General features: G+C 40.0%; 1 protein-coding gene across 9 annotated transcripts in view; it reads right to left on the reverse strand.

Moving 5' to 3' along the window:
- Ppp2r2b (protein phosphatase 2 regulatory subunit Bbeta) overlaps positions 1–21,666 on the reverse strand; it is a 452,685-nt gene that overhangs the window by 97,920 nt on the left and 333,099 nt on the right. For all 9 annotated transcript variants that reach the window (XM_063232320.1, XM_063232325.1, XM_063232323.1 and 6 more), the window contains 3 exons: positions 10,196–10,293; positions 7,083–7,248; positions 864–976 (listed from right to left, as the gene is read on the reverse strand). In XM_063232320.1, coding sequence (XP_063088390.1) covers positions 864–976; positions 7,083–7,248; positions 10,196–10,293 — 377 coding nt within the window. The remainder of the gene's footprint in view (positions 1–863; positions 977–7,082; positions 7,249–10,195; positions 10,294–21,666) is intronic.

Genomic DNA, 21,666 nt, shown 5'->3' on the forward strand with positions numbered 1-21,666 from the left:
GTACATCTTGAGAGGCTTCCCTTACAAGTTCGCTTTTAGAAATCCATTTTCACCATCACTTTCCTGAGGCCTTTCCTAGCCTCCCACAATGATGTGGAACTTCTTCCTCCTTTGGTCAAACTGCAACTCTGACAATCTCTTTCTGTGCACAAGTCTTACTGTGCTTAGAGTTATAATCATTTGCATATTAAGTTACACAAACCCTCCCTCCTTACCAGGATATACATTTCTGGAAGGCAGGGAGGAAGTCATTCAGACTGAGAGCAGAGGTCGTGTGTTGAGTGTATGGGCCACAGAGGGCGGGCTTCTCATTCTCCTTGTGTTTTTAACTTCATAAATCCACGGGCAGTAGGAATTAAGGTCACCATGTTGCAGATGGAGAAACTAAAAATAACTTGCACGACTAAAGCTCAACAAGGTTAAGTGACTATGAGGTTCTCCTAAGTGGCAAAATTCAACCCCAGCCCATGAGAGCCTGAAGTTTGCATCCTGAATCACAAGATCACAGTGCAATTTTCTAGGCAGGTAGTCTCTTCCCCATGCTCTGAGTACAGAAGGTACTCAAGATGTTTTCGATAATATGAACAGACAGAGGCTAGGAATACTGTAACGTATGGCAGTGGCCATGTGGCAAGTCCTCAGGGACAAAAGCAAAAGTGTAGATTTGTAGTCGTTAGGGTTTGGCGCCTTTCCCGCTCCTCCATCTGCCACTAGAGACTGGGTTAGGCTGAGTCTCTGCCCAAGTGGCCTCACGTGCACATTACACTTGTAACCTGCAGTGGCAGCCAGCATACTGCCAACCTTAGGAAGCATTCCCCAACCTGGGAGGCCAAGGTCCCTGAAACATGTGACTCTGCACTTACCCGCAGGGTTGTGATGGTAGCAGGATCCCGGAGCCGACCCTCCTCATCTTTTAGATTGTAGCCTTCTGGCCTCTTATCACGTTCACTGACTTTCCATAGCTTCACAGTTTTATCTGTGGGGACCAACAGAGGAAGTCAGAGCTACAGGGACATGTGTGCAGGCTAAGGGGGAAGAGGGAGAGGGAACAGTGGGGCGAGGGGCTACAGAAGTGGCTCTTGCAAAGGGTGGCCGTTCGTGAATCTTGTCCTGTGAAGCAGAGTCCATGGTTCAGAACAAAACCATTGCCTGTGCTGGGGCATATGTTTTTTTTTTTTTTTTTTCCCTGACAATGTATTATCAAAGCTATAGCTTCTCCATTAATCAGGGTAACACAATAAAAATTTAAAAAATTACATTGGATATTGAATAATAAGTGTGGCTAGAGTTTATCACATTAGCACTACAGGAAATTTAATTTCCCAACTCTGGAGGTAGGTATTATTGTATCTCCATTTTATTATCCCACATGGCTGTAACATGGTCCTTGTCCCGTCCTGCCCGGCCCTTCCTAACCTGCGCCCTCCACTCCTCCACCTTTCTGATCTCAGTCTTGCTCCTCACTCACTGTGCTTCTGCCACCTGGAGTCCTTACTGTTCCCTCTATTAAGCTCATGCTTGTCCTTAGGGTCTTTGCACATGCTGTGAATTCTTGCAGGAAAGCCTCTTATCCTTTTCCATATAACTTGGTCCAGTCAAATGAAGAAAAAAAATTACAGTAAGAGACACATTGACCTTGAGGGCCTCAAGGCAGACATGACTGTACAGCTGGAGACGCCTATGAAAGAGGACTTCCAGAACTGCTTAGGAAAATAGCAAGAAGCAGTGGATTCAGAGATCGGGTAGCATTTTGAGGGGGCTTAGTGGTAAAGTGTCTTTTACTATAGTGAAGTTTTAAAAAGTTAAACAGTCACTGTGCTTTGGTCTCTTCCATACTTTGCTTTTTGTGCATGCCCCAACTTCACATGTGACCTATATAAAAACGCTGTCTTCCCCACCTTTCTGTAATGATTTTTTCTCCTTTGGGGGGGCATAGTACTTTTTTACTATGTCAAAAAATTGGTTTGCTAATTGGGTAGTCGGTTGGCTATATATTATATGCTTTTCACTAGAATGTAAACTCACTGGAGGCAGAGATTTTGCTTATTTTGTTCAGCACCGAACCTCTGACACCTGTAACAGTGCCAGGAACATGGTAGACACTCACTAAACATCAGTTGGATGAATGAATCAATCTCATCTATACAGTGCATATTTCTAGTAACAGTTGGTGGAATAACATGATATGTTGATATATCCAAATTTTTTTTTCCTTGTTGTCTTCTTGTCATTGCCAGTGAAATGGCCTGGGTCATCTTTGGATTGTCCCAGCACCTTGCACCACTTGATGAGAACCCTAGAAGGGTCATAGTATGGGGAGGAGTATAAGGGTTGAGGAGTTCCAGAGAACTGGAGATGGCAAGCCTCACCTATCTGCTTTCACGTCTATACTTTTTCTTTACTTTTTCAATTGGCTTTTAAAAGGTTTTATTAGAAGACGTTTGTGAAACGTCCTGTTTTTAAAGGAAACATGCTTGGGCTTAAACAAATTGTATCTGTGGGCCACATGCCTTTGTATGTCTTCCTTATCCAATCCTCCATTCACTTTTTATTCTTGTGTTGATTTCTTTGGTAGAAGGCAGGGACACTAGACCTCCTTATACCTGTCATGGTAGGTTTTTGGATCAGACAACCTTGGGCCTAATCCTGAGTCTATTTCTTGCCAGTTATGTGGCTTCCGGCTAGGAATTTTGTGCAGAAGACACATAATAGCATCTCTTGAATGACCAATAAGATGACTACCTATTGCAGCAAAAATAATAAACAATGTGCACTAATATTTGCACTTCAAGTAGACAACAAATAATTTTTGTGGAAGTATATTCCATGTATTTTGGCACTACCAAGTAAAGATAGTTACTTTGTGCCTCAGTTTCTTTACTTGCAAATTAGGGGAAATACTGTATTCCTCATGAGACTCTTAAATTAAGTGAATCACAACATGTAGCATATTTAGCACAAAGTTGGGTTTTTAATAATGACCTGCCAACAGGCAGCTGTGAATAAAATTCACAAATTGAGCAGCTATTCTGCAATAATCACATGTTGCTTTCACGGTTTTAGCCTCATCCCATGACGATGTCTGCAGGAACTTTTCGTCTCTGAAGTCTTGCTAGGGGGCAAAAGCTGCCCCTATCCTCTGTCTGTAATAGGATTCTCTTTGCTCCTTTATCTCACTCTTCCATTTTTCCTCATTTAGCTCCACACAGTCGCTTCCAAATTTCCTTGCCTTCAGGAGGACAGATATCGCAAACAAAGGGATAGGAAGCCATGGTGATGACCCTTTAAAGCAGTGGGAAACAAATGCCTCGTCTCGGGGATCTGTGGACTTTCAAGAACAAGGGGACTGAAAAGGGAAGCACCCCGCTTCCACATTTCTGGGCATCACTGGGCTGGTTCAGTCTGATCCTACCTGGCAGGGTGCTAAATGTACGATCTGTGCACTGTCACCCGTGTACTCGCCTTGACCTACCATGAGGTAAAAGGTGCAGATGTGCTCCCAGCTGCGGGATTAATTTAGAACTATCTGTCTTTGTGCCAACACTTCTCCTCCCACCCTCTCTGGAGATCCTGCTGCACACGAAACTGTTTTTTAGGGTGAGAGAATGAACCATATTTATAGCCACTTGATTAGTTCCTGATCAGCTATGGCTGAGAACCCGAGTGTCTGTGAATTTTTGCACCAAAGATTTTATGTTGCTTCACTTTGAAAGGTGTCCCATCCCACGTGCAAAGCCATTTTTATCTTACATTTTTATCGTGAATGAAAAATTGCTATACAAAGAAAGAAATCACAGGTGAAAAAGAATAATAATCACCATTAGTTCTTTTAGTCAGGAACAATTTACTGTGAACATTTTAGATAAATTCTTAGAGTATGTTTTCCTTGTTGTTTTTTTGCAGACGGTTGCAAACCTACAGTCATGCTGCATATAAAGACTGAGTTTTATCATGTCCACTTTCTTATTAGATAAAAAGTATATCTCTTTGCAATTAGAAAGTGAAAATAGCAGCCAGGTAAAACTATGTCCCTCTTTGAGTCCAAAGGCAGCTACATAGCGAGCTGAAGGCCAGTCTGACCTGCACAGTGAGCCCCTGTCTTGAAAAACCAAAAAATCAAAAAACAAAACAAAACCTTCCTTACTTTTACTAGAGATAACTATTGTGAAAATTGTTGTATATTTGCTTATACAATTATATGATTATGTATAAACATGTTATATATTTGATAATGTATTTTGCCTATTATATATTTATCCATACCAATGTGTATTCCTATAAATATATCTATAAGAATATGTTATATATAAATATTTTTTATAATTTATAGTAGTGATAATTTATAAACCACTAACGGTCCATCAATGTGGAATTATTAGTAAACTATAAAAAAATTAAACAAGGGAATACTATGCAGTCATTGAAAATGTTATGGTATTTTAGAAGAAAATTTAACAATTAGGAAAATAGCTCTTTAACTAAGGGTTATATTATTCAAAACCTGAGTACAAAATAGTTTGTAGATTATATTGAATTATGTTAAAAAGTAGGTTTACGTATCCTTTTCATCTTTTCTTTGAAAGACATTGAGTGTATTCTGTATGGATTAGAATACCTTTATTTTCATTTTGCTTTTCTGCATTTTCCAAATTTTACAATGAACACATACTACTTTCATAAAAACAAAACTTCAGTGTCTCTTCTTATAAATTTAAATGCATAACTAGGAGGTTAGGTAAAGTAATGTATTTTACACGACAAGTAAATTCAAGGTCTAGATTCACAATTGAATATTAGTGGTATTTTTCATTAAAAATTATTAAGTTAAAAACATTCTAGTAGAAAGTAAAAGCTGCATACAATGATCATGAGACAAGTCCAATTTTTAAAAAAAAGATAATTGACAGAGAATTCAATGTAATTCCCCATGGTTGTATTGCTTGAGGTCATTCTTGACTTTATCAGAACACCAGTTTTTAGACCCAGTGTCTTAAAGCTTTGTGAATAAAGAATACTAAGGCACATGTGGTGGTACTATGAGGAATGGCTCTTTCTTTCTTCTAGCTGATTCTCTGAGTATTTTATCATCACTTGTGATAGCTTTAAACACAATGTTATCATTTAGCTTCATTTTCTCTTTTGTACGGTAATTTCAATTGTCTCCCATTAATTTTTGCACGTTAACCTATTTAGCTTGGGGAGATATTCAACCTCAATGTTGGTATAAAAAGAAAACCATATAAGATCATGAGAATTTTTCTTATAAAAATCATTTTGAGATGCTGCTGACATATGAAATAGCATCTCAAATGGAAGATATCTTTGTTAATCAAAAAACTATTTAAAAACTCAATTAACAGAACATTATGCTATATAATTAATCTTCATTGCATTTCATTTTCCTTCCCATCCCCCCTGCAAAGTAGTTAATAAGTCTGAATTTTATTGGAATAATCAATAGGCTAAATTTCATAATATAACATAATCTAGCTAAGGTAATCAGATACTTTTCCCCTGCCAGAAGCAATTAAGTCAAAACCAGCAGAAATCTCTTTTATTCCAACAAATATTAAAACTACAGAGCACCTGAAGAAACCTGAACAGCAAAATTAAAGATGGATTTGCAACAAAATTGTGTGGTTTGGCTTTAAAAATTAAACAGAATAATAAATATAGTTATGAGAAAATTAAGTTACTTGAAATATGGAATAACAGAAGAACAGAGAGCTGAGAGCTAGTCATGTTGAGATGCGATTTGCTTGGATAACTGCAAGCTTCAGAGTGGTAGTGTTTTACATTTGTACACTGAGTTTGTATTTAAGAGATTTGGGGTTCATGTGCATTAAAAATTTCCCGATTTTTTTCATAAGATTAATATGTGACTCACTGTATAACCTTAGAAAGTTGAGATGATAAGAGGAACAAATACTCATGTCATTTTAATGCATAAGCAAAAATTAATCATGGTGAATTTTTTGGTGTATTTCCTCCTATTCTTCAAAAATAACATCTTGATCATATTATGGACATCAGCTTTTTTTTTTTTTTTATCGTTACTGAGGATTGAACTCACGACCACCTGCTTGCAAGGTAGGTGCTGTGTCACTGAGCTAAATCCCCAGCCCCTGATATTATCAGCATTTTTTAACTAGACATAGTTTTAAACTACACCCACTCTTAAATACTAGGTATAAGTAAAAGCAAATTCTCTGATTTTGATCTATATTAATGTATACACTCCTCAGATTCACATACAAGATGAAGTGAATTACTTTCTCACTTATTTGCTTGGGAAATGGTGTTTAATTTCTATATAGTAATCCTCTTGTTATGGTAGTCAGTTAGCACCCTTTAACACATGGCTTTATTTCAAAAGGTTTTGAGCTCAGATGACTTGTTTTTAGCAAGGGCTGAATAACCCAGAGGACAGATAACTGTACACACTGAGGGCATGTGGTGTGTGGAAGGCCTTCCCTTGAACCTCCTCTCTCACGACCTACTTATATCAATGTTTCCCTAAATCAACAAATGGTATAAGAGTTTGAAAGGAAATAGAGAGGGAACCTCTTGCTTGATCAGTTTTTTTTTTTTTTTTTTGAGCAGTGTCCCTATCTCTTATGCTCCTAGCTTAGAATTTGATTTCATCAGATGACACACAACCATCTGCTTTCCAGACCCTAAAATATATGCAGGGATTAATAACTTCTATTCAATACGCCAAACTCAAAGAGGGAGCATGTCGAGTTTCCTGAGATGTTTTCCCAGAATACCACTCAGTGAATCTTGAGATGGGAAGTCACATTCAATAAAACACCTGTAAATAATCTACATTAGTTGAAAACTACAGATAATGGGTTTCATGTAATTGGGTCATCAATTTGGTATTTACAAGAATAGCTATTATTTACTGAAGGCCTACTCTGTGTGTGCCAGGGGCTGCTCAGAATATCGCAATTGTGGTTTCTAAGTTCTTCAAGAGCCCACAAGGTATAGAAGAAAATTGAGTCTGAGAGAGATTGACATCTATGGTTGGCTGACTGTATCTCTGAAAATGTCAAATAGGAAAAATCACCCCCACATACCATTAGTAGACAGAAGAAAGTAAGCTGCATTCTGCTGAGGAAGCCATCTTATTTTATTGATTTTTTCTTCTATTTCTAAACTCTTCAGGTAATCGAATTCTGGTTCATGGCTCTGGAATGTGCTGTAAACATTGTATTCACCCCTACGATGAACTTGATTTTTGCTCTGTAGGAAGGGAAAATTACACAAAAGGTTAAGTCATAGAAGCCAATTTCCAACTCACCAATTCCTCTTCTTTGAACAGTGTCATTAAGGGGTGGGCAGGGGAGGCCATGTCACAGTGGGATGAGGCCGAGGCCAAGGCCAAGATGGTCACATGTGCTACCTTAGCTGGAGGGCCTCTGAGGCTAGGTTATCCATCCTGTTGGTAAATCTTGAAATCTCCAGTACACATGCATTCACTTATAAATTATATACATGGACTTCTGCACTAATGTATGAACATCATATATACACAAGTTAAAAAAGACAAGATTTTAAAATTGATACAAATAGAAATTCTAATATTTTGTGTTCCCCAACAAATGCCTCCCATATCTTCTGGGGTGAGATATCCCAAATGATGCCCACAAATACTTATATCCATTCCTTAAAAAAAAAAAGTACAGAGTTGTAGCAACTGCAACTTTTACTGCCTTTTACTTTATGGTCATTGGCCTTTTAATATTTCACCTGATCCTCACACAAAGTTTCTGAGAAGTGAGAGGAAGGACCGGCACATAGATGAATGAGGATCAAACGTTAAATGACCTTCTTATGGTCACACAGTTCATAAAGAGCAGATCTGAGCACTATGCCTTCCCTTTTTTGCCAATGAGGTGCCATCTGCATGTTTAAGAGAATGATGAGGCTTCACCTCTGCTTTCCCCTGGCACTGATTATGCAAAGTGCAAACAGCAAGAATTAAATAAATGAGGAGAGAATGAAACAGGAGGCTAAGTGACTGGAGAAAGAGAGAGAGAGAGAGAGAGAGAGAGAGAGAGAGAGAGAGAGAGAGAGAGAGAGAGAGAGAGAGAGAGAGAGAGAGAGAAAGAAAAAGAAAGAAAGAGGAGGAAAAAGGAGGTGCTAAAGTGAGCCAAAGAAGGAGGAGGGGAAGGCAGGGAGGATTCAAGTAAGGTGTTTTGGATCATTCTAAGAACTTGGAGATAAGGCTTTGGAGAACTGTTCAAAATTCAAATCTGGGTCTTATTAAACATTTGTGATAAAAGCTTGATTTTTAATGGGAGGTTTAAGACGGTCCTTGGTGATACAGAACATCCAGAGCCACATCTCAGCTGAGCAGTAGGTAGTGATGCGGGACCCAGGTGTGAGAGCTATTCCATCCAAAGCTTTGGCCCTGGCCTGGCTAACCCTAACCCTCTTGGAACAGTGCCCCTTGAAAATGCACATGCAGAGTTCACTCACAAAAGTTAAAAGCAAGCCTGCTCCAAAATGATGTTCCATGGCTTTGTTGGTATGGTTCAGCTTATATTTTAATTCCCAGATATCTTCCCAAGCCAAAAACTTTCCTGCATGTTCTTGACCCTCATTCACGTTTATTTTCCAGTGAATACCACCACTGCTTCACTTTCAAAAATATGTTCCCCACCATTCTACTAATGAATCAGACTTCTTAAATATTTCTGTCAATTAAAATGGGTGACACCTATAAATAGCTAAAGGAAAATGTGGGGTGAAATATTACCGGCAACATGCTGCCCTGGGTAATTTATGCTAAATAGCTCCTCGGGTTCCTCTTTATCATCACTGTGAACCTAATTGGATTTTTTTAAAATCAGAGGTTTGAAAATCAGTTTTCACATGACTTTAAATGCTGACATACTAGCTGCTACTACCCTGCTCACTTACTTGGAGCATCAGTCCACCTTAACAATAAATTTATGAGTGTTGATTTGCTACCATCCAAATCAGACTGTCAAGTGTGTGTAGTATGTGCCAGACCAATTAGCACCAGGCAGCTCTGGAAAAGCAGGAAAAATTCCAGGTCACGAAGAGCTATTAGTTCCTACTTGCCAACCACATTTTCACGTTTCCAGGGCCAATGCAATAGGCTGGGTGCCTGATTTAATGCTGAGCACTTGAATTTATACAGAACCCCGAGGGATTAGGATGCCCTTATAGAAATTAATTGCAAATAATGTGCAATTACCAAATATATCACCTCTAAATGAGGCTTTCCTTTTTTGAGGGGAGGTGTAATGCAAATGGCTTTGAGGCACAAAGCAGGCATTAAATTGCTAGGGAAGTCTCTTGTGAAGGCTTCCTCTTATGCTGGGCCTCCCTCTCGCTTCCCCAGTGCCCGGTGAATCTCAGAGGCAGGCGGTGGCAGATGGGAGAGTTACTAGAACACAGATCAGCCTGCTGGAGGCTCTAAGACCGTGCCAGGGGAGGACAAGGAAATCAAATTGGGCCATAATTCCTTTCTGAAAAAAACAGAAGCAGACACCAAAAAACTCAATTTATATGAAAAAGAGAAATAATTCCTAGTGGAACCCAGGTCACAGGAAGAAATGGGCTTTTTGAGATTCACCAGAAGTTATAGCCCATGCTCAGAAATCATGCTGCATATAGCACTCAGCTCTAGGGAGCTGTCACCTATGCTAATGTGTCTGCTGGCTACTTCTGTTGAGATGTCACTTTGTGGAACTCCACTCCTGTTGGAAGGGTGTGCTATCACTTTCTTCTTTACTGACTCAACTTCTCCCCTTCATATCTGTTGGCAAATAAAGATATTTTTCCCCCTGCTGCATATTCTGGCAGTCCCTGAAATTGAAGGAGACTGAATTTCAATAGACTGAGGACACATAGCAGTTCAAAAGGAAGAGTTATGCTCAGTAAGCACCCATGGAATTTTTCAGGTCACATAAGAAGTAAAATCCTTTTGAATGTACACTATCCAGGCTTGGAAAGATAAGGCCATATGTAGAAAAAGCTCTTTTTAAGGATGCTTTTGAGTCTGAGTGTGGAGCTGGTAATGCTGATGACTCTTCTGCAGTTTTAAGTTTGTGAACAAAGCAGCAAGGTTAAGGATGACACATAAGGATTAAGGAACAGTAGGAGCTCTCCTTTAAAAAGAGAAGAAAATGGGCATTTTGCATTCACTGCCACTTACCTCCTGCTCTCGTTGAAATATTACAACCCGACCCCCCTTGTCCCCTGTCGCTAGTAATTCTCCTGTGTGGTTGAATTCTACCGTAGAGATAATGTCAGCTGAAAAGAAGAAGACAAAGGCAATTTAAGTAACTGCACACTTACTTTGAAAGGATAGATAATAGACATACTTTTCCATGCATTTAAGGGCTTAGAGCTTTGTCTGTGCAGTGGAATTCACGAGGATTTTATGTTCCATATTTTAAATGCCACCAGGAGTGGCACTTGGGAACGTGTATTTCCTAGATGCCCACACTGCACGGTGTTCTCTTGGAACATCTGGAGATAACAAAAGGGAAAAACATGCTTGGAGCTTTTGGTTTGGGAAAATGAATTTCTTTAAGGATCAGGGAAGTGACAGCTTTCTTGTCTAATGTCTGCTAACCACAACTCCTCTACCCACCCATGACCTGTAGCTTTTTTCCTTTCCTTGTCTTAAACATCAGAAAACTTCTCCAGATTGGGTATGGTGGTGACAATGCAAATTAGGGTTGACAATTTAAATGAAGCAAGGTTAGGATGCTTGGAACACTGGAGCCAAAATTGGAAGAACAGAGTAGATCCAGACCCTTGGAAATTCAAGGAAGGATGCTGTAAATGCTCCAGCTCCACCCATGCTCCCCCTTTCTGTGTTAGCCCAGCACACCTTTATGGAAAAGCAAGGACTTATTCCAGTTCTGGAAGGGTGCTGAGAAAAAAAGGTCATGGGGTCAGAGGGGAAAGGGCAATCTGCACTCTGTATTTCTAAACAGAGAAAAGACACAGGCGCCAGTAACTCAGATCCCAGATAATCGCTGAAGGACGCCAGCCTGCCAAGTCTTTCTTCAATGGCGGTTACTCCCAGAGAAACATGGACAGGTAAATTACCTATGATTGGATTTATTAAAGCTATTTTTAGAAAAATGTCAGAGGTTAATTCTCCCCAATTATTCCCCTGTAGGGCTCCAACAATTGCTACCAAGTGTGCAAGTGAGAAAAAAAAAAAAAAAAAAAAAAAAGGAAGAAAAAGAGGCAGAGGAATTATGACTATGGCCTTTTTGACTGAGAAATATGCTGAAGATTATGTCTATATAAGGAAAGCAAAGGGGAAACAGTGAGGTGGAAAGTAAGGCAATTACCCCTGAATAATTGAAACCTCCAATCTTACTTTTGTATCATCGGTTCAGGGTTTTCCTCGTATGCTTGATCTATTCAGGTAAGTAGTGTAAAATTCTCTACTTGACATACAGTAACTATCTTTCTCCATCTATAAAATCCTTCTAATGGTCATCTTTTGTGCAGAAGCCAAAATAATAAGCATCAGTCTTTGTCACTTGCAACTCAGGCACATTTGTAGACAAATTCACTATCTCCTATTTTGGCCTCTTAGATGAGTCACCTCACAGGTAGCAAGCCCCACTCCTACCCAGGCACAGAATAATATGGATGAAGTAATCCAGGTACACTGAAAAGGCGGTGGCTCTTTCTAAGGAACAAGAAACTACTCAGTTTAAGGCACCTAGAGCCAAAAATTATTGCATTGTCTGACATTCTCATTTTTTTTTTTGAAGCAGCAGCCAAGCATCTAAATTTTATGCAAAAATCTCTTGCATTTTATATTCTGGTGGCTAATTTTTTCAGCATTATGATAATAAAAGCTATCTTGTTTCTGCATTCAATGTAGTTTATGGTGACCAGCTTATGCCTTCTGGCCTATGCAGCTTTCATCTGGAAAGTGCTGCACATTCCTTATTAATGATCTAAGCCAGAAATCGAGTCCACTTTCTGAGGAAGACTTCTCTGATGAATTAAGTTTAGGGAGACAATGCAAAGGAAGTTATGCTGAGCTCTTGATATAACTTTAGCAGGCTGCTTATATAACCATTGCCTGGGAGTCAGAGTAATCACATCCAGTACGGCTGGGAAACTGATCACTTTTTGTTATAGTTTGTGCCTCTTAGCAAATCACTCTCATGTACCGAGAAGAGAAGGTGGCTCAGGATGTGCAGTTGTTTGGGACACCCTGATGCAGAGCACAGAGTGCTGGGGTGCACTTCTCATGTTAGTTACTAGTTTCAGCTTTCCAGTGAGTGATTAGCAAAGAGTTAAGCACAGATATTCCTGACCTGGATGGAACCTAAGGCAGGTAAGCTGTTTCTTTTCACTTTCAGGCCCTGTCAAATATTCAGGGATGAGTTGAGGTGCTCAGATTACTCAAACACTAACACTTCCCAGAATGTGAGTAGCAAGGAACAAAGGAAGGGTGAAGGGGAGCTCAGACTTGGGGTTAGCAATGCCCTGTTTATGCTCAAGGGCTCAGTTTTAAGATTCTGCTTGTGTGTAGTTTGTGCCCTTTGGTTGGGCAGCAATGTTAACACAGAGCTCTAGAGTTGTGGGTAGACTCAGGTGCTCTTAGATTCATTTCACTGATTCTCGGAACAAAAAAGTAGGCCTTTCATTTTGGTGAGGATGAGTATTACAAGAAAGGGTTAAGCAGCATTTTTCAAGGTGAACCCTGGCCTCAGTTGCCAAGAAATGAAACAAAACTTGCTTTCCTTGGGATAACATATACACTCTCCTTTTGTTTACACTCTGAAAATGTATTTAATCTGCTCCTAGGCGCCACTAAGGTCAAAGGTAGGATTCAAGGTCTCATCTAAGCCACATGATCTCAGCCAATATTATTGGAATTTGGCAATACAGAATAGTAGGCATGGTCCAGATGGTAAGACATGTCCTATTTGTTTTCTAAGTGTTATTGTTCATCAGTGCCACATCTCTCTCAATAATCTTGTAAGAATTGGGTACAGCGCCATATGCCTGTAATCCCAGTATTCTGGGAGGCTGAGGCAGGAGGACTGCAAGTTTGAGTTCAGTCTCAGGAACTTTGTGATATAGCAAAACCTTGTCTCCAAATTTAAAAAAAAATGAGGATTGAGAATGTAGCTCATTTTGCAAGAGAAACAGTGATTGGCAAGGCTGGATCCCAAAATTCCTCAGCACTCGCAGGCTTTACCTTTCTTTTAATCCTACCAGCTGATTGGTTTACATATGAGATTGTTCACATCAGGCTACAGTCTACCTTTGCCACTGCAGCTCAAGTTAATTCCTATTTTGAACTTTAACGTTTCCTGACCCATTTATCATGGCTAAACTGGTAGATGGAACCAGAATACTTTACTGACCCATCCATCTCTACATATCTTCATCTAGGACTGTTGAATAATTGACACAACACTCATGACTCACCCTACATTCCAATTTCAAGGTACTGAAACTTCTAATACACATACTTTGCATTTCTAACATGCCGTTTGGGAGAACAAATAAACTGCAAAACACGCGTAGCTTGAGACAAAGGAATGTGTGTGTGCACAAGAGGAAGTGGCTTTGGGGAAGTTAGAGTGACCATCTCAAATCATGATCAATAGGAGTCAATGCTTCAAGTTCAACACAGCTTTCACTGGTATTTTATAGGACAGTTCAATATTTCATGAAATGCTCTGCCTAATCACATTTTTGAGCAAGAATCTATGAACTTGGGCATTTTTTTCCTGTCTCCTGTAGATAAAACACCAATGGGCTACAAAATAACAATAAAACCCCAAAACAATGATGGAAGTCAAAGGTAGCTAAGGTAATTTTTAGTTAAGTGATAAGATGTTTGCCCTTCTCCGTACCTTGTTGTGCTGATTTAATTTCCACAAAATGGTGGCCTGGTAATCCCATTTCTTGTTCAACTGGCACTGTTAGACTGAGTTTTTTCTTTTTAAAAATGAATCTCAGCATCCTACAAAAGTGTTGGACCAACAATCTCATACATGAAATTCCTATTTACCTGAATTAATAGATACTGACTTAGCAAATGTGATTGTGAGGCTGAGGAACAAGGAGGGAGCCCTCACTTTCACTCTGCAGTGCCATGTGAGGCTGGGGTCCAGGCAGTGCCATCAAGATTGTTAGGTGACACAGAGCTCACATGACATGGAAGATCTGCCAAGATGAGGAGTCAGTTTAGACCTAGGGTCTGAACTCACAGGCCACTGGCAGAACACTGCTCACTAACAGGTCCCTAGCACTGCTTCCCAATATCAATCACAGGGATGGAAATCAAAGAATAACACAATTTAGCCTTTGGAGCCCATTAAATGTTTTATTGTTCATCAAAGAAACATCTGGCAGATAACAATATTAAATCCATTTACCTTACTTGTATCAGTGACTAACTCTACCCACTCAATAGTTGGAGTTATTCTTGAAGATTGGGTCAGCTTCAGGTGGTTTTCTGGGCTTCCACCTTGCACACGGATACTGGCAAGGAAGGCAAATGGGATCAACAGTGGATGACAGTGGGGAAATTGTGGCAGTTGTCAGAAGGTTTTTGCAGAGAAGACTTTGGTAGGGGGATTGTTTATAGGCTACCGTGCTTGATTAACTGGCATTATGTACAGCAGCGGTGTATGTGTGTGTATGTGTGTGTGTGTTTGATTCATGTCCTTTGTCATTTTCTGCACAGAGATTTTCAGCTAGATAGGCAGTGATACTGGATCATTAAACCAACAGGGGATTCTGAGTCTTCCCAGTGGGAATTACAATTATGCCTCCCACCTTCATAAAGCTATGGTCCCCTTCCGGGTCTTGGTTTGGAGTCCCAAGCGAGCAGCTATCTTCTCTGGGAAGTTCTGATGTTTGACGGAGAGTCTTAGAATGTTTCCCACCAAAATAAAAGGGGGATGGTTTTGTTATGACCAAGCAAAGCACGAGGTAACCCTTGTGCTGCATGCTTCTATACCTGCCCTACTGTGTGCAGTACACACTTCCTGCCTGACACCGAGTATATATTTGTGTTACTGAAACAGCATCTGGTATTTGGAAACAGAATCCTTTCCCTTTCATTTGAATATAATTAATTCTGTGTGTACTGGTTTTAACTTTGACCTGGTGGTGATACTCTTCTCATATGAAAGAATGCATGTAGAAGGCTCTAATAATTTTAAATCCCAAGATCATGTCACAGCTGCTGTTTCTACTTAACCATAGCTACAGTGTATGAAGTGGTACTTTTCAATGTTAGTCCACCTGAGTCCAAGCTCATTAGTGACCAGTAACATGTTATGTATTTTTCTCTGCAATGCTGGAGCTGGAACCCAGATTCTCAGACATATTAGGCAAGTACTCTACCATTGAGCTACATCACCAAGCCTGTGTAGAGACTCTTGGTTGGCTATTCTTACCCATTGCTTTTATCCTTGCCTGAGCGCAGTGTCCCACTGTAGAGGGTGAAAAATCAGATACATGCTTAGCCTTCCTTGTGGTGGGGAGTGGTCAAACGGTTCAAATATGGCCAATAAAACATGAAGAAAAGTCTGTTGGGAAGGGGATGAGAGAAACTCGGAGATTTTTGGGAAATATTTGCTTTCGTGAATAAAAGAAAGCAAGAGAGGCCTTCTGATTGCACTGACAACTCCTTGCTCCCTTCCTCCATGTGGTTATATGGTTATATATCCTAAAATATGTGGAGCACTGCCAGCAATCATGTGACCATGAAGCAACAAAGTAAAGGACCTCAAAAGACCGAGAGGCTAAGTATAGCAGATGGAAAAATGGGATGTCTGTTAACATATCTGAGCCACTGAAGTCTACTCTAAGACAGCCTATGTCTGGACTTGTTAAAGAACAGACACTGCGGTTTAAACCACTAATAGACTTTATGTTATTTGAATTGGAACATATGCTAATGGACATGTGGTTCCATTTTTGTTTTCTTCATAGTACTGTGCACCGAGCCAGACTATTAACGTGAATTGAATTGGAAAAACCGGTCCCTGGCCCTGCAGCCTCCCTGTACCAATGTCCACATGCATATTCTCAGTTTATTCTGCCACCCAACCAATTTCCCTTCCCACCTGTTTGGTTACCACTATCAAGGTGATTTGTTTCTTCCCTTCCTTACTGTGGAGATGCTACATTGTTTTCCAACCATTCAAATGTGAAAGCTGCTTACTGTGATAGAATGCCCACTCCAATTTACTCATATCCATTACAAAATTATAACTACAAAGGGACTGAGCCACACCCTCAGGACCCAAGCTTTCGCTACTAATATGCAGGAAGCCCACCATGCTTGCTGAGCTGTGAAAATCCAGATGGTAGGAAGCAGGTGGGTAATGAAGGCCATGCTGTTCCCATTAACATGCACGCAGTTTCCACAGGATGACCAAATCTCCAGCACTAACCCCGTTTAAGACAAGCTAGGAAGAGGCTGGTTGATGGAAATTACTCTTTATTGAAAACAAGTTCCTGCAACATAGAAGCCTAGAAGAGAGAGATTTCCTGTAGCTGAAACAAAACTTGCCCAAAGGGCAAGGACTTCTAAAACTTATTAAATCTGTAAGGACAGAAAAAATCCAGCGGGACATTCATAGCTGTCCAGACTTGCCTGCATGCCTGTGTTTCACTGTGGAATCTGCTTTCAAGGTGTTTACCATCTGTCACTTGCTCTTTCAAAAAGCAGAAGAGTAATTAACTGCTCAGGCAAGCACACATTCTGTCAACCATTCATATCTGTTATCTGCACAACATGGGACATCAACAGCCGACCTCAGTGTCATTAGGACTTTAGGATCCCACATCTTTGGGGGAAAGGGGTTCTTGAGCAGGCACTGTGCCACCCAAACAGACCTCAAATGGCATCTGTATGGTGCATCTTTGGTCAGAAATTTGCTGGGCCTGATGTTCTAAAGAAAGTCATGGTGCCTACTTCGAGAAAGCTAAAATTCCTCTATTTATGAGATGGCTCAGGTACCACTCAGCAGTCTTGTGTGATATCTGTCAAGGCACAGACAGCTCCCTTAATTACACAGCCTCCTTATGTCCCTAACTTCTCCATCATCAGTTATCATCTCTTACATGAGTGCTTATCACAATGGCATTAGCGTCATTGTAAATACCTGTCTTAGTCTCTAAACTGTAAATGTCACAAAAGGCTTGCTTATCATTGGAGCCCCTGTGCCTAGCTGACTATCTCAGCATGTAGAAGATACTTCTCAATCTTCTTTTTCAGTGGGCTGCTGAATGAGAACCAAAGAGAGCCAATATCAACATGAACCAAACTAGGGAGAAGGAATAACCTTAAACAAAGAATCAGCAAATAAAGTATTCCTATTGGATAGATGTAGAAAACACTTTAAGGGATGTGAGGCAAGGGGAATTTCTTATTTGGAATGGTACTTAATGACTATAACATTAGGTAGGCTGATCAGTAAAGAGAAGGAGCTATCCTAAAAGGTCATTTTGTAGCATTTGTAGGAAGTTAGAATCATAGGAAATGGAAGCAGCTGCGTTAGTGAGGACAGAATTCCAAGTAGAGAGCTCTTTGGGAGAGTGACGGAGATGACTATGAAGACAGTCTGAGTGAATTTTGAGCAAATAACCTGAGATGAGAGACCCTTGTTTAATAAATCTATATAATAAGGACTGGATACAGGGATATATTTGGAAAAAATGTCCAAAACACAACTGGTCTTTGGACACAAGAGCACTTGATTTAGAGGATCTAGAAGAAGAGTTTGAGATAATTGCAAAAATTTCTAAAAGGGAGGTAATTCAAAGACTGTAATAATGAAGGTCTTTCAGCTACAGAAAAGGAATTTTTTTAAACTTAAGAGGGCCTGTAAGAAGTCACTAACATGACTTAAAGTAACACATCTCTACAATATCTTTGTATTCAATGGAGCTCTATTATTTGTATAAATGACAAATTAAATGCTGCACAAAATATGCTCTTTCTTGGCCTCCAGATGGATCTGAAGAAATAAATGAATAATGTAGTAGGAAGAGTTGGAATCTTTCTTCTTAAGTATAAAGTCTCTATTAAAATAAAGACACTGCTGCTAATAATTCACAAGGCACTATGCTATGATGGTTCCAAATGGTTTAGCAAAAAAAAAAAAAAATCCAAACAAACAAAAACAAAACAAATAAACAACCCCTCCACCGATGAATTACTTAAAGTCTCTCACTGTTTATGGCTCAAAGTTAGGGTATCTTGAATAATATTTTAAAATAGTACTCTCTTGCCCATGAGTATTTTAAAACAGTTGAAAGCAATATCAGACACACAGTAGGTAAATAGTATAAGGTAGAATGAATAAACTAATACTGATTTTCTTCACCAGCAGGACTCAACCTGTAATAAGTATTCATGAGGAAAGGCAGTCTAGTATACACCCAGTGCTTGTTTTCTACCCATGGACAACTGGATACTTAGAAAATATTTGACCATGCAATTCAGATACAGATGCAAGTTATTAAATGCAGAAAAGTCAGGGAGGACCGAGTATTGATAGATTCATTCATTAATCCACTAATCACCCCAAATGTCCATTGAGCACATTAGTATGTGTCAAGTATTATTTTAGGTATCAGAGATATCAAATAACAGATAAAGTATCTATCCAAAAGGAAGTTATGTTTTAATTGTAGGAAAAAGATAATAGTAAATGCAATAAATTGTTATATTATATAATATATATTTTATTATATAATAATATATTTTATTGTATTATCATATATTATTAAAAACAAAAGGCTGAGTAAGGGAGAGTCACATGCTGGAAGTTGTTGAGAGGCGGTGATTTATAAAGGGGGTTCACAGGGAGGGTGTTCACTGTGAAGGGATCTGTATGAGTGTTTCAAGCAGATGGAACTGTGGGATGCTCCCAAGAGAGAAGCGTGCATGTGTTAAGGATCCAGGAGGCTAGAGCAGGTCAAGCCAGGAAAAGAGGAGGAATGAGAAAAAGGAGGCTTAGATCATGTAGCCTTGTAAATCAGGCACTGTAATGCAATGTATCAAACTGTATACGTAGACATAGTTAAAATAGTAAATTTTAATGCTGTAGGCATTTTGCTGCATTTTTAAAAAATGCTAAATGAAACCAGGCAAGGTGGTGTATGCTTGTAATCCCAGCATTTTGGAGGCTGAGATAGGAGAATTACCATGAGTTAAAGACAAACCTGTGTGACACAGTGAGTTCCAGGCTAGTGAGGTCCCATTTCAAACACACACACACACACACACACACACACACACACACACATACACACACACTGCTGGGGATTTAACCCACTGGTTCATGTGCTTGCCTGGTAAGTGCAAGGTTGTGAGTTCAATCCCTGGTACCAAAACAACTCTCTCTCTCTCTCTCTCTCTCTCTCTCTCTCTCTCTCTCTCTCTCTCTTTCTCTCTCAGTGGAAAAAAGTCAGGTAAAGGCTGTTGGAGATTATTATGATGGGTTGTTGGCTTGTACAGGAACCAATGTTGGGATAGACAGCAGAGGGTATAGGTGAGCTCAGGAACTGCACAGGGCTGAGGTAGTCTGGGTAGAAGATGGTGGTGGCTCAGACCAAGGTGCTGGACATAGAGGTAGAGAACTAGTCAGATTCAGGATACAGGCTGAAGGGCAGGCTGTCGGGATTTGCCAATAGACTGACTCTTGGTTATGGAAAAACCAAACCAAACCAAAACAAAACAAGGAATGATTCAAAGAGGATCCAAGTTTCTACCTTGAGAAACTGGCACATTGAAGTTGTTGTTATGGAGCCTGGGAGTTTTATGGGCAAAACAGGCTTTTTGAGCTGAAGACTACATGTTTAGTTTCAAGCATGGAATATGTGAAAGGGAGCTGGGCACAGAGTCACACACCTGTAATCCCAGCATTCACAAGGCTGAGGCAGAAAGATTGCTGTGAGATTAAGGATAGCCTGGGCTACACAGTCAGTTCAAGGCCAGTCTCAGCTGCACAGTGAGAGCCTGTCTCACAACAAAATTTTTAAAAAAGTAACAGTGTTCATAGGAGTTTGTGGAGTTCAGGAGAAGGATTTGAGCTAGTGATATAAATTGGTGAATTATTAGCATCCAGATAGTATTTATTTAGAGAAAAATTCAAGCCATAATAGCAGATAAAAATTCAGAGAGTCTACTTAGTAAAGGAGAAGCAACAGATGAAGAACTGAACCTTGGAGCACTTACTTGAAGAAATTGTGAGAAATCAGAGAAAAGCAGAGGAGCAACCAGGGAGGTATCAGGGAAATAAAGAAAGCTAAGAATAAAGAAAGTGAACAAGGATTGATGACCATGTCAGACCCTGCTGAGGGGCAAAGCAGAAGGCTGGAGTTGATGGCTGGACTTAGACTGTGGAGCTCACTCAACCATGACAAGGATCATCACAGCGGAAAGGTGGGAAGTGGATTTCAGGAAAGAGAGAAATTGAAGGGAGCAATTATGAACAACCCTTTCTAGAATTTTTGCTGCAACAAAATTCCAATAAATGAGGCAGCAGGTGGGTGGGTTGTGGCTTAGTGGCAGAGCACTGACTTAGCATGCATGAAGTCCTGGGTTCAATCCCCAGGACCACATGCAAGAAGAAAAAAAGGAGTGTAGGCAGGGTCAACACAAGGTTTAAAAAATGGTATTACAGAAATGTCAGCAGGTTTATATGTTTATGCGAACATGCTTATATGTCAGTGAGAAAGTTGCCTCAGCTAGGAAAAATTAACAGTGATGAAGAAAACAGGGCGGGATTGCTGAATGGATACAGAAATGAATGTATGATTGATAAACTGGTAACCAGGACGGGTTGCCACTGACAGCTGAAATCAAATTGTGCAGGCTTCATTTCTACTGACAACAAAAAAGTGGACAGTAACAAAAAGAGAAGGATTCATAGGACTCTCAAAACATCTAATATTCTAAGGGTTTCTCCCACACTTCTGAGATCCGATGAAAAACTCCTGCTTCCTTTTTGTTTCTTCCTCCTTCTCGTGCTTTCTCTCTTCTATCTCTTTGTCCTGAAGCTGGAAGCAGAAAGGATCTTGTACTTTTAGTTACTGCCAAAGTGTCTGCAAAGCAAGAGGAGGCTGCTTACCCAAGTGAACTGCAGTGTGACGAAAAGTCTACACAAGATCCCTTCCACATGGGTAGCCTGATCTCCTCATGGCCTTTCTTGAGAAGCTTTCACCACTATGCCTAATATCTGATAGAAACAAATCTTTCAGAGAGGAGAAAAAAACCCACACACTCATCCTTGACCTCTGGAAGATTTATAGACACTTTGCAAATGGCCAGACCCTGGTGATGGTGCCAGGAACTTTCCAAGTGATTTGTAGATCACCCTTCCAGGAAGCAGTCTTCAACGGAAACTTTTTCTAGCCACACATTCCTTCACTATGGCAGGACTGCTGGGAAAAGATTGCAACTGTCATGAAGAAGACTCACTGAAATTAACTAGCTATTGTCTTGGCTTCAGGAGATTTCAGTCTAAGGAAAAAAAAAATCTCAATATTGTGGCTGAGAGAAGCAGACTTTTCTATTGAGTTAGCTTCCAGCAAGCCAGCCCCACTCTGGACCTTCTTCACACACTCTCCACCTAAATCCCTGTGTCCTCATTTGTGCTT

Source organism: Cavia porcellus, unplaced genomic scaffold (genome assembly GCF_034190915.1).
Source record: "Cavia porcellus strain 051 isolate PalLab524CR breed Dunkin Hartley unplaced genomic scaffold, mCavPor4.1 scaffold_21, whole genome shotgun sequence".
In the NCBI taxonomy this organism is placed as follows: domain Eukaryota; kingdom Metazoa; phylum Chordata; class Mammalia; order Rodentia; family Caviidae; genus Cavia; species Cavia porcellus.